The sequence below is a fragment of the Suricata suricatta genome, chromosome 2 (genome assembly GCF_006229205.1).
Source record: "Suricata suricatta isolate VVHF042 chromosome 2, meerkat_22Aug2017_6uvM2_HiC, whole genome shotgun sequence".
Taxonomy (NCBI): domain Eukaryota; kingdom Metazoa; phylum Chordata; class Mammalia; order Carnivora; family Herpestidae; genus Suricata; species Suricata suricatta.
In genome coordinates, this window is record NC_043701.1 from 102,157,365 (window position 1) to 102,173,572 (window position 16,208).

At 60.1% G+C, this 16,208-nt stretch overlaps 1 protein-coding gene across 3 annotated transcripts in view; it reads right to left on the reverse strand.

Annotated features, from left to right (window-relative positions):
* Nucleotides 1-1,798: 1,798 nt before the first annotated feature.
* The window catches only part of RAMP3 (receptor activity modifying protein 3), a 15,661-nt gene continuing 1,251 nt past the window's right edge, over nucleotides 1,799-16,208 (reverse strand). For 2 of the 3 annotated variants that reach the window (XM_029914668.1, XM_029914684.1), the window contains exons 2-3: nucleotides 6,806-6,938; nucleotides 1,799-3,175 (exon numbers count right to left, since the gene is read on the reverse strand). In XM_029914668.1, the coding sequence (XP_029770528.1) occupies nucleotides 2,920-3,175; nucleotides 6,806-6,938 (389 nt within the window). In that variant the 3' untranslated portion in view covers nucleotides 1,799-2,919. Of the gene's footprint in view, nucleotides 3,176-6,805; nucleotides 6,939-14,029; nucleotides 14,180-16,208 lie in introns of those variants that run through there. The other variant, XM_029914676.1, reaches the window with a different exon arrangement.

The window sequence follows — 16,208 nt, forward strand, 5'->3', positions numbered from 1 at the left end:
ATTTCCCCTCCTATCTGTAACCACTGGCGCTCCATGGCCTCTGAGGCTGCGGAGTTCTGTGCAGCCTTTCCCTGAGCGCTCCTGGGCTTTCGGCGCAGACCCCGACCCAGCCCCCACCCCTGTCTTTCTGCAGGGAGCCCCTGAGACCCCACCACCTGGTTAATTAGGGCTGTATAAGCAAGAGAACATGTGCTTCCCAGATACCTTATTGATCATCACTAATATCTATTTGGTGTCTGTGCTGACAGCTCAGAGCCTGGAGTCTGCGTTGAATTCTGTCTCCCTCTCTCTCTGCCCCCTCCTCCACTTGCTCTCTGTCTCTCTGTCTCTCTGTCTCTCTCTCTCTCTCTCAAATGTAAATAAACATTTTAAAAAACTAAAAAGGGAAGCAAATCCATGTAAGAGAGATGCCCGTGAATGTACCGTATTGGGATCCCAGCACAGAGTGCACTGCAAAAACAATGATGTCATTGTTTTATCTCATCCGGACTGTCCCCCATGGCCACTGGAAAATAAGGTCCCTTTCACATCTGCTGAGGTCAGATGTGTGCGTCCTCCCCAGAACCCTGTGTTGACATCCCAGTGCCCCATGGGATGGCCTTCTTAGGTAGAGTCCTCGTGAAAGAGACCCCTGAGACCCCCTCACCCCTCTTGCCAAGAGGGTACACTGTGAGGCAGATTCGGAGTCTGCAAGCCTCGATCTTGGATCTTCCAGCCCCTGGAACCGTGAGAAATAGATTCCTGTTGTGTACAGGGCACTGGGTCTTCCTTCTAAACACATGGAGCCCAGAATTCAAGCAAAGGGAGGCAGCCTCTGGTTCTCGGGGGTACCTTGGTCTCCAGGAACGCCCACCTGGCATTCGGGGATGAGGTACCAGAGGCAACACCAGAGCAGGGGCCGAGGGGAGGACGGACGTGGAACCCAGCCCGGTCCCCACCGGCAAGCAGCTGATGTGCACAGAGGCTGGCCAACTCCATAGCGGGGCTCAGTTTAGAGGTTAGTAGAAATGACCGGCACTGAGGACATGCCACAGCCCTGGGAGACCCAGAGAGACACTCGCTCACCCACAGCAGGCTTATCACATTCTCTCCTGTGGTCACACCCCCAAACACGGGACTCTGAGGCCTCCAGGCTGCTGCATGACCTGTCGCTCCCACAAGCTGAGCAGGGGACGTTCATGCCTCATCTCCCACTAGAGACGATTCTCAGAGCCACAGGGACAGACAACAAGGCAGGGCCCCAGTCGTGGGCACTCAGAGACCCAGCACAGGAAGCAGGGAGGCTCTGGTGACCAGGAGAGCAGAGATCCTTGGGCAGGGACCACCGCATCCCAGCAGTTGTCTGCTCCATTCTGCTGGGATTTTGTGGGGGAAGGTCACTGAGAGCCAGGCTGGAAGGGGACCATCACCAGCCCCAGCAAGGGTGCCCTGGAGCCACCAGCCCGTGTCCCACAGACTACCCTGGGGCACAGCAGCCAACAAGAGGCCTGCACTTCCTGGTCCTGGGGCCCCCGGAGGCCCCCACCCCAAAAACCCACCGCTGGGGTCCTGGCAAGCGCCAGGTGGTCCCAAGATGTGCACAGAAGGACAGTCTCCCCTCCACCCTAAAAACCCAGGCTGCCTGCAGGATGGCAGTTCCCTCCACCTGCCCCCACTCCCTGCTTCAAGTCCTTGGGCTCTGACATTTAGGAGTTCTGGGGCCACAGTTACTCCCCATCTGGAAAACAGGTATGAGGACCCATCAGCTCCAAGAGGTGGGCCTCTCTCTGAATACCCGGAAATAAAGCAGGACACCCCAGAAGCACGATGATTCTTTACTCAGGGAAAGCACAGAGCACACACAGAGCTCAGCGGCTGCTCGGGCTCACAGGATCCCAGCTCGGAGGCGCCTGGCTCGCAGGGGCTAGGAAGGAGGCCTGCACCCCACGCGTCCCCGCCGCCCCTGGTTGTGGGCGCAGACAGGGGGTCTCAGGTGGTACATGGCCCCAGGAGGACTCCTGCCTGACTCAGTCTCCGGGGTTTTCTGGCAGCAGGATGTTCATGAGCTCCAGGCCAGGAGGGCTGAGACACAGCACACCACGGGTACAAACACCCGACTCACAATCTCTCAACCCAGTGCAGGTGGGAGTGGGCAGGCCAGGCCAGGGGCGCCCCGAGCAGGGCCAGAAGCGGGTAAGGCCAGGACAGAGGGTGGGATTGGTCAGGAGGTGGAATCAGGGAAGGGGGTGGGGTGGGTCGGGAGGCGGAGTCAGGGAAGAGGTGGGACAAGGCCAGGGGTGGGGTGAGGGAAGGAGGTGGGATCAAGGCAGAGGTGGGGCCTATATTGAAGGTGGGGTCAGGAGAGGGGGTGGGGCTTGGTTGGGAGGTGGGATCAGGGCAAGAGGTGGGGTCAGGGCAGGAGGCGTGGCCAGGTTGGGAAGTGGGGTCAGGGCTGGAGGTGGGGTCAGGGCAGGGGGCGGGTCAGGGCAGGAGGTGGGGTCAGGATAGGGCTGGGGTCAGGGTAGGGGGTGGGGCCGGGTTGGAAAGTGGGGTCAGGGCAGGGGTGGGGTCAGGCACGGATAGGGCCGGGTTGGGAGGTGTGGTCAGGGCTGGAGGTAGGGTCAGGACTGGGGTTGAGGTCAGTTTGGGAGGTGGAGTCCGAGCCAGGCCTGGGTTGGGGTCCCGGCCAGAGGCTTAGGCTGCGGCCATGAAGGCTGGAAACCCTGGAGGCCCCAGCCCAGGCTGGAGGGCGGGCATAGCAGCAGTGATTAGTTCCAGCGCCAGGCTGGGCCTTGATGCGCTCTCTTCCCGGGCCCAGGAAGAAGGATGAGGCTGGGTGAGCGACCTGAGCCCGGCAGGCTATCAGGGAGGATCAGGGCGGCAGCACAGCATCCCGCAGCTCTCCGGCCGCCCCTCCCCCCACCCCTGGGGGCGCCGGCCTCACAGCAGCTGGCCCGTGCGCTTGCTGCGCCACACCACCAGGCCGGCCATGGCAACGGTGAGCAGGACGGGCACAGCGATGAGCGGGATGAGCACTGCGTCTGGAGGGTCCTCCCAGTGTGTCCGGTCCACGGTGCAGTTGGAGAAGAACTGCCTGTGGACGCCAGTGATGAAGCCTTGCGCCAGCGGGTTGGGCCAGTAGCAGCCCACCACGTTGGTCTCCACCTCCGTGCAATTGGTGAAGCTCTGATAGTACCTGCAGAGGCAGAAGGCATGAGCAGCGGCTCCACCTGCCAACCTTGACCCCGGATGGCAGGGGAAGGGGGCCCAGTCCTAGGGGGCTGGGGGGAGAAGGTGTCGCCAGACAGCAGGGATGGGAGCGCCCTCCAGACCCTATCGGACATGCTGGGCCCCAAGCGTCCATTGTCTGCCTGCTTGCCCGGAGGCTCCTCAGGTGAGGTGACCATGCCCTGCCCAGAGCCTCTCCTCCCCAGGTCTCAGCCCCGCTCTCCCCAAGCCTGAGCCACCTCCCCAGGCACACAACTATGGTCTGCTCCAGCCGGCAGGATGCCCCCATGCCTGGGACAATGACCTCTGCACAGACCCCGGCATCATCCAGTCCACCCCGCAACCTCGCAGCCCAACCAAGAACAGAGCAAGGAAGCCCTGAGGCTGAGTTCTGCCCACACCTCAGGCCTGTGACTGGCTCCCTGTGAGCCCAGGAGTCCCCAGAGCCCTCCTAGATCTGCCCATAGGACACAAGAGGCCTGCCACTCTCTCTAAGGCAGAGGGCTGCAGGGGCCTTGTCATCTGGACGCTCTGCGGGCCCCAGAGAGGGTCTCTCTGAGGCCGAGCACCAGCTGCCTCGTTTACCATGTCGGGAGGGGACAGCCCCCATCGGACAGGACAGGCTCTGGCCTCCTCCTCCATGGGCCTCCCCCACGGGCCTCCCTATCCCTCACCAGCAAGCCCCAATGAGATGCCCCATTGTCCAGCAGGTGGGCTCTAAACAGTCCTAACAGCTGACTGAGGTGCGGTCACCAGGACTCAGAGTCCAGCCCAGCAGCTGCCTGGCCCTGGACACAACGATCGGCCTCCAGAGGTGGGGGCCTCAAGTGAATCATGTCCAGAGCCTGGGACGTGTCCAGGACAGGTCCACAGGAAGCCCAGGACCCCCAGACACACCTCCTGCACACCCGGGCTCAGACACACCGACCTGACACCTGGCCAGGGCCTTCACCTGGGGCAGCCCCCATCCCCGGAGTCTGACAGGAACCCTACGTTCTGACTCCTTTGCCTCCTGGAGGGCTCCCACCACCCTCGCCAGACTCCGGGGGGAGCTGAGATGAGGCAGGGTGGGGCTGGATGCAAGCATGTGAAGCCAGGTCGTGGAACCCGGCCCCACGCCCCCAGATGGCAGCTCAGAGCAGTGCGCCGGAGCTGCTTCCTCCAGCCACGTTTCTTATGTCCCTGAGCCTCAGTTTGTCCTCCATAGGTGGGGCTCATAGTACTTATCCACTAGGGTAACCGGGAGGCCACATGCATACACGTGTGCACAGCAGAGCACAGCACCCGTCTCTGTGGATCGACTCCCAGAGGCCACGTGCAAAGTGCCTGTGCCTTTCCAGAACGCTAACGACCGCTGTGCACGCAACAAGGGCTGCGGACAACTCGGCCTCCTGCTTCCTGCCGTCCACACACAGCCCCAAACCCTGCTGACTCACCAGCCCCCGCTCAGGCTAGAGACACAACTGAGAGGTTCTTCACAAGGAAGGAGGTGTTTGCTTTATATCATCTGTCCTTCCATCCCCTGGTCACCCAGGGACTCCCGGTCCCCCCACCACCTGCTGCTGCGGCTCCCCGTCCCAGGGTGCAGCTGTAGCCCAGACAGCAAATGGGGGTACGCAGCCCAGACACCCCCCGGCAGGTGCCCTCCCAACCCAGGCAGACGCTTCCCCTACTCAGCTCCGTGCTTTCCTTCAAGATTTGCTGCCTGTGTTTTGCTCCGAGGCACGAGAGCAGGGCATCTGGAAACCTCTCAAGCAGCCACCCCCTGACAGCTGAGGATGGGGTCTCCATCCTCACTGAGCTGGCTGCAGGCAGTGACAAGAGCAGGGACCTCAGACACATAAGGTCATGGCTGCAGGCTGCCCTCCACCCCTCGACCCCTCAGGGGCCCCCTTCCCTCTCCCACTTTGCACTAATATGGGGGAGCACAGCCATCACTGTCCCTAAGAAAAGGTGCCTGGGAAACACGAGAGGGAGCTCTGTGTGTCTGACGGTGTTTTCATGAGGACAGATTGGCAGGGAGGTGCATTCTAGAATTCCGAAGCCCCGGGCTGCCATCGCCTGTTTCGGGGACTGCATGAGGCCCTGAGTCCTCACCCGTGTGTCCAGCCTGATCTTGTCTTTCTGCACACGTGGCCCTGTCCCTTTATGGCCCGCACCTTAGTCCCTGGCCTTGGTGCCAGGGTAGCCCTCGGGTCTGCAGACCCGAGCCCCCACCTGGAAGTGTCTCTGCATTCCCTCTGTCTCCTTGCCCCCAGGGAACCCTGCCTGGTGGCTGACCCCTGACTACACCCTGCTTCCTGGGACATTTCCTCTCATGTTCATCTTCAGCTTCATGTTTTACTTCCAGGGGCTCTTTTTGTGTCCAGAGGGCTTCCTCTCTTGCTCCTCACTCTGTCTCAGAGGCACTGGTATGGCCTTGGGGTCCCCCCTTGCTGCACTGGGATCTCAGGTTCCTGTCCCACAGCCAGGGGGGCTGGGGGGAGGTTCACAACCAGGAGAGATCACAGCACGTGGGCGCTCTGCCCAGGGAAGGGGTTGCCTAGAAACCTCCTGGGCTCTGCTGGACCCTCCAAGGGAACCCCTGCTCCCCACGTGTCAGGAAAGACCTCAGAAAAGACCATTTGCCCCAGAAGTCACCTCCTGGGTCCAGTGGAGGGGACGGTGGGGCTCCAGGCACTCTCTCAGGCTCCTGGCTCAGTCCCAGCAGCCCAGAGAACAACCCTCAGGCAGGGGCTCTGGACCCCCGGAAGTTCCTCAGACAGCCCCCGGGTGCCATGCTTCCCCCCCAGGTCTCTGGAGGCCACCCTCACCCCGGCATGGGGCCTGGCTCAGCAGTTGTGAGAAGTCAGCTCCCACTGGCTCTCCATCTCCAGATGCCCCCGCCCTGTCCTCTATTCCCGAGGCCTTAGTGGTGATAGAGGCACAGGGTGGAAATCTCCCACCTCACCTCCCTGACCCTCCACGTGTATCCACTCCAAGCCTGATCTCCAAGCTTCCTTTTTCAGAAGCTTCCTCCAGGCTCCGAGGACCAAAAGGAGCCTGGAATCACACTTTATACCAAACATCAAGACACTGGCTTTTACCTCCTTGCAGATCATCTGCAGCAGGTCCCCACCCTCCCCGCCCCTTCCCCTCTCAGCCGCACTCTGCTGGCGGCACCACGGCCCCATGCTTCCTGGAACGCTGCCCCCCAGGAGCCCTGGGTCTGCTTCGCTGTGTCATCCTGGATTCCTCCAAACCCTGGCCCCCTGCTCTCCATCCCCAACAGCTGTTCTGGGGGCTTCCATGCCCAGTGCCCCACAGACAGTGGCTCTGGTGTCCCGGTCCATACCCACACCCCTGCACGGACCCTGCACGGTCGGCGAGAGGGAACTGTTCCCGAACCAAATGGAATGATATTTCTGCATCTGCTGGGAATGGGCAGGGGAGGGGAGGGGAAGGGCAGGGAGGGCGGATCGTGGCAGGGAGCAGGGGTTTGCAGGGGAGGGCGGCAGGGACAGGACTGTATCCAGGAGGGCAGGGGTGGGCAGGGGAGGGCAGCAGGGGCAAGGCTGCTAGCTGGAGGGCAGGGGTAGGCAGGGGCCAGGACACTCACACGATGAACTCCGACAGGTTGCACCACTTCCAGACTTCCACCGTGCGCATCATGTCAGCGAAGGCCTTCCCGCACCTGGGCAGCTTCTCCAGCATGCGCGTCTCGTTGCAGCCCCCCACTCTGGGACACCCACCTAGAGAGGGGACAGTGTGGTCATTCCACTGCTGGGAACATGGTTTGCAGCGTGACCCTCAAACCCTCCTGCTGACACCCCACCCTACCCCGCCCCACAGGCAGCCAGGTCTTCCTCCCTCCCTCAGCCTCCCCTGTGTGGCTCAGGGAGGGTGAAGCCAATGCAAAAAGGGACCCACATGGGTGCCACCAAGATAGGACCTCCCATGGCTATGGCCTCCCATCAGGGTGTGGGGAGAAAGTCAAGGGAGGGCAGCAGGCAGGGGGATGCTTCTCCTGGGGGTTGGGGAGGCGAGAACAGACGGGCTCAAGCGTGGGATAGGGGTGGGAAGTGGGTCCCACCAATTAGGGATGGTAGAGAGGCCCCATTGCAGCTCGAGGGTCGGGGGTGCCCAGCGCATGTCCCCAGAAAGATGCAGAGGGCCTGCTGACCGTCCAGGACTGTGAGGCCTCGGCAGGGGCCCCGCACACGTGAGCACCGCTGGCCGGCCAGAGCTGCCCCTCGATTGCAGGGAGCCCAGAGCAGTGTGAGGCAGGGACCCATGTTATAGAGGCAGAGGCCAGATCTTTGGCTACCCCCTTCCAGGCTCTCCCAGGATTCCCAGCATACCCCTCCCCCCGCACATCCAGCTCCCTCCACCTCCGCCTTCCCCCAGCTCACTTCCCCCACCCACAGTGCCCACATGTCTCCTTCAGGACTGGCACCCTTCCGTCCCATGACCCCTGCAGTGTGTGTTCTGGTGTGTGTGCATGTGTGTGTGTCTTTGTGTGTGTGTGTGTGTTGTATACATAGCCAGGTGTGTCCAGGTACCTGTAAGTGTATGTGTACATGTGTGTTTGTGTGTATGTATGTGTATATCTCTGTGTGTGTGTGTGTGTGTGTGTGTGTGTGTGTGTGTGTGTGCTTGGACAGCCTTGCTGTGTGCATCCTGACACAGGGTAGTGTGTTTCAGGAGAAACCATGGAGGAGGAAACAGGAGAAAGACCCATACCCAGAACCGGGAAGACCCGGGTTCACACCCAGCATCGCTGATCACCAGCTCACCTCAGTTTCCCCATCTATAAAATGAGGGAAACAAGCCCCGCCTCACAAGGGGGATGTGTTGACAGGCATCAGCCATGTGCCCAGAGGCTCCCATCTTTACAATGTTGTTACTATAGGTATTTAATCATTGCCAGCTGCTCCCTCACTCCCCGAACCACCAGCGCCTCATTGGTATTCTGAAAAGACTTTTCAAGGAATGAATGAATGAATGAATGATCAGTTCCTGAGGGTAGCAGTGCAAATTTCACAGTCGTGTGTTCTACCGAGTGCTTCTTCTGAGCACAAGCAGGTGCAGAAGAAATGTCTGTCACCAGGAAATGGGAGGTTTGGAATCACTCCGATTCTGCCCTGCTGGCCAGTCATCCCCACGGAAGGCCACAGTCCTCCTGATGCTCCCACCACACAAACTGGGAAGCCCTTGCCAGCTCAGTTAGGGGCCATGTGCCACACAGAGGGTGGCCACAAGACCATAAGGGCACTTCTGGAGGGCCAGAGGGAGGCAAGAGTAAAGAGGCCAAGGCAGTGAGAAGTTTTTTTAAAAACTTAAGTCCAGAAGGAGACAGATAAAAAGAGAAGAGAAAAAGTACCGATGGTAAAAATGACTAGATTTACACCAAACCACATCAATGGTCAGATTTAGAGTCGATGGTCTAGACACTCCAATTAAGAAACAAAGATTGTTAAATGAGATCAATAAACAAGCCCCAACCACAGTTGTTCACAAGAATCCTACTTTAAATAAAAAGACTCACATACATTCAAAGGAAAAGGATGGAAAAAGACATATCATGCTACTACTAATCCAAAGAAAGGTGGGTTGGTTATATGAATATTGATCAAAGTATATTTCAGAGCAAAGAAAATCACCAGATATAAGGAGGGTCTTCCATAATGATAAATGGCCAAATTCACCAAAAAGACAGAGCAATGCTAAACATGTATGCACCTAATAACACCATCAAAACACAGGAGGCAAAAATGGATACAACTGCAAAGGGGGAAAAGGACAAATCCACAATTATAGTTGGAAATTTGATACTCCTCTCTCAATAATTTACAGAACATACAAATAAACCAAAAAATCAGTGAGATTACAGAAAACAAATAATGGGAAAGTTCTGAGTATGGACAGGAGGCCATGGAGTCAAACAGCACTGTGCTTAGGGGGTGGGCATCTGCAGTTATTAGGGGTGAAAGGGAGGTACTGAGGCTGGAAAGATGACTCCCTAGCCAGACTGGTGCAGGTGTGCAGGTCTCCTGGGGTAGTTTTCTCTTTATTTTAATATTTATTTTGAGAGAGAGAGAACAAGTGGAGGAGGGGCAGAGCAGGAGAGAGAGAATTCCAGGCAGGCTCCTTGCTGTCAGCACAGAGCCTGATGCAGGGCTCGATCTCACAAACCGTGAGATCATAACCTGGGCTGAAATCAAGAGTCGGACACAACCGACTGAGCCACCGAGACATCCCAAGTATTCAACCCCAGCACTCTCCCCCTGAACCCAACCTCAGAGACTGCACCACAGGGTCCCAGGCAAGCAGCAGCCAAGACCCAAGCTGATGTCCCTTCAAGAGGAGCCTCACCATGTCCGCAGAATGCCCTGTTCTGAGCAAGGTCCAACTCCCAGAGGCACTTAAAGACAGGATCACCACGCGGGGAAGGACATCCACTCACATGATGGGGAGTCAAGCCCAAGTTACCTGCTTGCATAATTGCCCCCAGGGACATGTCACACCGGCCTGGGCTGACACCCTCATGCCAATCCCATCTTGGTTTGCCTGAGGAACAGCATCGTGACTCCTGCTCCCGATCCCCCCAGTTTAAAGGCCTAAAGGAGGGGTGCTTGGGGGGATCAGTCGGTTAATCGTCTGACTTTGGCTTAGGTCATGATCTCGTGGTTCGTGAGTTTAAGCCCCACGTTGGGCTCTGTGGTGACAGCTGGGAGCCTGCTTCAGATTCTGTCTGTCTCTCTCTCTCTCTCAAAAATAAACATAAAAAAACAATATGCTAAGTATCTCTAATTTTCAAAAAAGGCCCAAAGGAAAAGTGACTCTCCCACAGCCAAGCACACAGTCAACTTGAGCCAGGGTGTGCAGGGCGACCCCCCTCCACCCGGCCCAGCTGCACCGGCCAGGCCTGTGGGCAGGAAGGCAGCCCTGGGTCCAGGGCCACGTGGGCCAAGTGTTAGTGACTCTGAGGAGTGCAGGCCCTCAGGGGCCACATGGAAGGTAACAATGATGAAGCCAGTCTGCGTTCCTTTTTCCCATTGCTGCCCTATTCCAAAGGCACTGTTCTCTACAGCTCCCCAGTAGGTGTCCCACCACAGGTGCTGGAAGCCCACCAGCAGTCCCCACGCCCAGTGCCGGGACCCGTCCTTGGGCCTGGCCTTTCCTTCCTGGGACCATCTCAGCATCCCATCTGGGTCTCCTGAACTCCACCCACATGGGTCCACGCCATCACCTCCTGCTGGCTGCTGCCACACCTCCCAGCAAGAGCTCACCGAGACCTGGACCACCTAGCTGCTTAGACACTGGGCTGGATCCCAACACTGGGACCTGTTCCTCTTGACCCCCCAGAGCCCAGGACCTGCATCCCCTGGACACAGACCCCCCGGACCTGGACCCTCTGAACCTGGAACCCAGGACCTGCATTCCCTAGATCTAGACCTCCTGAACCCGGAACCCTTGGACCTGAAGCCCCTGGACCCGGACCCCCTGAACCTGGACCCCCTGGACCTGGAGCCCCTGGACCTGAACCCCCTGAACCTGGACCACCTGGACCTGGAGCCCCTGGACCTGAACCCCCTGGACCTGGAGCCCCTGGACCTGAAGCCCCTGGACCTGGAACCCAGGACCTGCATCCCCTAGACCTGGACCCCCTGGACCTGAAGGCCCTGGACCTGGAACCCAGGACCTGCATCCCCTAGACCTGGACCTGAAGCCCCTGGACCTGGACCTGGAGCCTCTGGACCTGGACCTGGAGCCTCTGGAGCTGGACCTGGACCCGGAGCCCCTGGACACCCTGGAGCTCCCAGCGTGCCCTAACCACCCGCCATCAAGCTACTAAGACCCAGTACAGCACTTCCTCCCTCTTGTTCTCCTCTCCCTGCTGCCCTTGGGCCCCCTTTTTTCTCTTCCCCCTCCTCCTCCTACCTGGACCAGAGTCTCCCCAGAATACCCCCCCACCCCACAGGGCAGCAGAGCCTGGGCAGGGCTGGGTGGAAATGTGCCACTAAGGACCACGGGTGCCCTGTGCAGATGCCAGGACAGCGCCACCTCTGGGCATACATGAGGCAGGCGCCACGGGACACCTGCCAGACCAACCAGAAGTGTTGGGGTCGGGGGGCCTTCTGGCATCATTTCTGGGTGCATGCCCTGGGCTCCCAGCAAAAGCCAACAGCCCAGCCAGGGTTATACCAGCAGGTGGAGACGCAGCTCCCTGACAGCGTCCGCAAATCACCAGCTGCATCAGTAAAGGGCTCCGGAATTCAAGCGACATACAAAACTGCTTCGGAAGGCTCCATCACGGAAACAAAAAAAAAGGCAGTTCTCTGCTCCTTCTGTCTCAGGGTCTTCCAGGCTCCAAGAGACGAGAAGCAGCCAAGATGCGTTTCCGGGAGGAAGGCCTCTTATGCCACTTGGAAATGAAATACAGGAGCCCCTCATGCTCCCCAGGTGCCCATCGTTTCTGGAAGGTTCTGCCCCTGCCCCTGCAGTCTGGGCAGGCCCCTCCTCACCCCGAACCTCAGTTTCATATCTGTACAATGAGGAGTGGGCCCAGAAGACCTCCAAGCACCTCTCGGCCACCGCATGTGCAGTCACTGTGTCACGGCTGTACCCGGCATCCAGCCACTGCACCTGGGCCCAGCTGAGCCCATAACAGAGTGACAGGAGGGGATGGGGCACTAGGACACCATGCCTCTGACACCAGCAAATGTTCAGTGCTACATTCATGCTGTCTGGGGATGCTGGGAGCCATGGCACGGCCGCTGCCCAATTCTCATTCCCATGGTGCGTGATCCAGGCGAGGGCAAGTGCTTTCCCACACACTCCTTGGTCTATGCCCAAGCCCCCCTGGGCTGGCCCGGGGTGATGGGGACGAAACCAACAGAATCCAGCTTAAGGTCACAACAGCCCTTTCCAGGTCACCCTTTCTGTAGCCACACTGCATCTGGGGAAACTGAGGCCGGTAAGTGCCTTATGATGTTAGAGTTAAGCAGTTGCAAAGACAGGCCCCGGGATTTGCACTCAGACCAAAGAGCATAATTGGGGACTGGGCACAGGGGTGAGCACAGATGTCTGCCGGACATCACCACCCCAAGGCCCCTCACAGTAGCTGCTGTGTCTGAATGGAGTTCCGGAATTTGCCCAAGAAACCTGAATTCACCTTCGTCGCCTGGCCCTTCACAGCCTGTGCTGGACGGGCCTCTCCAGGCAAGAACCAGCCCCCCTGGAGGGCCAGGCCCCTACTTCCCACAGAGGTGGGCAGCCCTGGGGCCCTCCTTCCAGATGCAGCAACATCCGGGGCTCAGCCCCACCTCTGACAAATGGCACGTGACTGTGAGCCACTTCCCAATGCCCTCATTCTGGAGGGACCAGCGCTATGCTGGGTCTGCAGGGAGGCCACCTGGCCCCACCCTGGCGGGGGAGGGAGACACGGAAGCACCAAGGGAGGACCAGGTGGCCCTCCAGACACCAGCCTGGTGTTGTTTACGCAGAAGATGTTTGTTCAGGGTCTGCCTCTGGTCCTTCACAGTTCCCTGCTGAAGGCGAGTCCTGGGAATGAAGCAAAGGAGTCCCTTCCCTGGATGAACCAAACCTCCAGTCCGGGGGACTTGCTCTGAATCTTACTGAAATCCCACGTCTCTGTGCTCCCGATGTCTGGAAACCACCACGCACCCTTTCCTTCAACCAGAAATCCATCTGACCCCAGGCTCTAACCCTGGGAGGGGAGATGAAGCCACACTCTCTCCACCCAGACATCTCCCCAATGGAAGGGTAGCCTGCAACCTGGGAGCCAAGGCTCATCCAGCCGCTTCTCACCTCTGCAACCAGTGTCAAACCAGCAAAGCTGACGACAATTTCAAACAGGCTCAAATTTGCGTCTTACAGCCAAAACGATGCGACAGCGAGGGCAAGGCTGACATCCCAAAGGACCCAGGGGACAGTGGCTCCTCAGAGAGGCCCTGGGCCCCGGGGTCAGGGTTGTCCACCTCACCTCAGCAGCCTGCCCAGCAAGCCCCAGCCCCAGCAAGCTTCTGCCAGGGAAGCCCTCCCCAAAAGCACACACACCTTATTTGATCTGGGATCATCTCTTTAGTAAAATTTGCCAAAAGAAGCTTTTCATTCAATCCATTCCCAATTTGTAAACAATGCATCCTCCTTGGAGCCCCATTTTCTTGCTGGAGAAGGGATCTTGAGGGGAGCCTCAGAGAGCTGCCCCCTTCCCTGTCCGGCGTGAGCCACGCGCAAAAGCGCGGGGGCGCGCGCGCACACACAGACACACACACACACACACACACACACACTCACACTCACACTCACACACACACACACTGAAGGGTTGTCCTCCCGCGGACAAGCATAGGTGGAAGGGGGTCTGGATTCCTCTCGCCCACGCCCTGAGCATGGTGTGCACGGGAGAGCCCCAGGACGGGGAGCTCACTACCGCACAAGGAAGCGGGAGCCTGACCGCCTCTGCTTGCTCCATGTCGCACAGGCAGGCCATCCCCAGCCCGCTGGCAGCGACACCTGGGACATCGCAGCTGCGAGGAGCTGGTCGGGCAGATCCTGCAGGACACCCCGCGCCTCCCTTCCCAGCCGGTCCGTCGCCTTCGGCTCCTCGGGGGAGAGTGGTCAGGACCCCCCCCCCCCCCCCCCGCCCCATGGAGTCCGGGGATGGCGCCAGCATCCCCCCTCCTCGCCCCTCCGGAGCTGGGCGCGCCGGGCAGGAGGCGCGGCCAGGCGCGGGTGCGGGAAGTCGAAGCCTGGCAGATCCCCGTGGCCTCGGAGGGGTTGGCGTGTACGGGCGCCCGACCCCGCGTCCCCTTACCGCACAACAGCAGCAGTAGCGGCAGCAGAAGCTGCGGGCGCCGCCGCTCTAGCGTCTTCATGGCTGTGGCGCGCGGTCGGCTTGGTCCCGGCTGGGTGCGTGGGGGGCGCCCGGGGACGCGGTCGAGGGTGGGGCCGACGAGAGCCCGCCCCTAGCCTGCGCCCTCCCCCTCGGGGACGCGCCCACCCACTGGGGACACTCTTTCCAGAACGCGCGCTCGCCCAGGACGCGCACCGCCCCCCGGGGACGCCCTCCCTTCCCCAGGACTGACCTCTTATCCGGGACGCACATCCCCAAGACACTGCCCCCCATCCTGTTTCGGGGGTGCTCCCCGCGGGGGCGGGCTGGGACGGGGGCAGGCGGAGTGGTGGGGGGCAGCCTCTGGAGTGGGCGCGCGTCTGGGAGTGCGCCAGGCAGCGGGAGTGGGCGGGAAGGTGTTGCGCAGGAGTGCTGTGCAGAGAGACTCTGCAGGGCAGGGGGTGCAGGGGGGGCCCCAGCCCGAGGACAGCCTGGAGGTGGAGGGGCGGAGAGCTCTGTGCGCTGGTGTGGGAAGGGGCCACCAGCGTGAAGCGGAGTGAAGTCCTTATTGGCCCTGGGCTCCAGGATACTTTTCTGGGAGCTACCCTGGCCTTTGCAGCCCTCAGGACCTGTGAGGGATGGGGGCCTGGGCAGGGCAGTGCACACACACAACCAGCATCGCCCATGGCTGGGAGCCCCGGTCCTCAGTTCCTGGCCCAGGACCTGTGACCTCTGGGAGGCCCCAAAGGACCAAATGAGGGCCAGGAGAGTGATTGGCTAAGCCCAAGGACCTGACCACAAGGAGTGTCCTGGGCCTGGAGTGGGGGAGGGAGACTCAGGTCACTCATCCGGTTTGGTCACCTTTGTCACCTTCAACCCCTAGCACAGAGCCTGGTCCCAGTGGACACATGGTCACGTTGTTCCAGTCACTGTCACTCCTGAGCACCTTAGAGGGAGGGCCCTGTCTGCCCTCCAGGGCCCACAGTCCAGCCCAGGAAGCATGTACTGGCGTGGGAGTGAGCAGGGCCAGGACTGCCGTGTGCATCCCAGGTCAGGGTTACGGAACCAGTGCCCGCCCCCCGCCCCCCCCCCCCCCCGCACCGGACAAGCCTTGCCTCTGTGAGTGCTGGGGGGGAGAGAATAACACCTCATGGGGTCACCCTGAAGTCTAGGTCGTGGCGGCAATAACACAGCACTGCTGGCCGCGAGAGCAGATTGGACCTTTCCCGCATTAGGAAGCCGCTGAGGAAGGGATCGAAGCTTTCTGTCCCTTTTCTGGCAGAAGCCAGCATTATTTCAACAGAGGCTTAAAGCTAATTAAAATTGATCAGCCTTCCCGCCAGCCTTCTCCCAGAGGTGGTAGGGCAGGCAGGTGCAGGAACATGCCAGAACCTCCTGTGACCCAGGCCTTGAGCTCACGCAGAGGGGCTGCTGGCCCAGCTCAGCTACGTGCCAGCCACCCCCTCTCAAATGTCCTGTACCAACCCAGACAGAGCAAGAGCACAGTATGGTGCCCCCCCCCCCCACGCTCCCACCCAGCCAGCAAGCCACAACAGCGGGATGGGCCATCAGAAGTGGGACAGGTCTGACAAGCACTCAGAAGCCTGTGCCAGCCTGGGGCTCAGCATGACCAGTACCTGGGGGTGAGGCCCCAAGGCCAGCAGGGCTGCGATGATGGACAGTACTGGAGCCAGAGCACCTCTATGCTCCACCTTGGACTTGGCCAAAGTTGCTCCCCTGTTGGGATGCCCTTCCCTCCCCCATTCTGCTCTTCTATCCACCTTGCAGACTCAGGAGCTCTGTGCTCCGCAGACTGTCCCTTGACCCCAATAGAGGGAGTCCCTGAGAGGTGGGCCCCCCTCACCGGCCCCCGCTCGTGTGCACCTGTGCCCAACACAGCAGGAGTTTGCTGGCGGGGGGTGGGGGGAGTTCACCCAACTGAGAAAGGGTTGGGAGAGGCCCAGAGGCACCCCTCTGAGGCTCCTGCCCTTGCACCTCACCCTGACTTCTGTCCTGGCACCCACTGGGCACACTGACACCTGACCCCCACCTCCCCACCTGTGCTGAGCTGCCTCCCTGCTGCTGGCTGGCTGCTCCTCTCCTGTCCAGAGGGATGGGCCAACAGTCATGGGAGCCGGCCGCCACCCTGCTCAGACCCAGG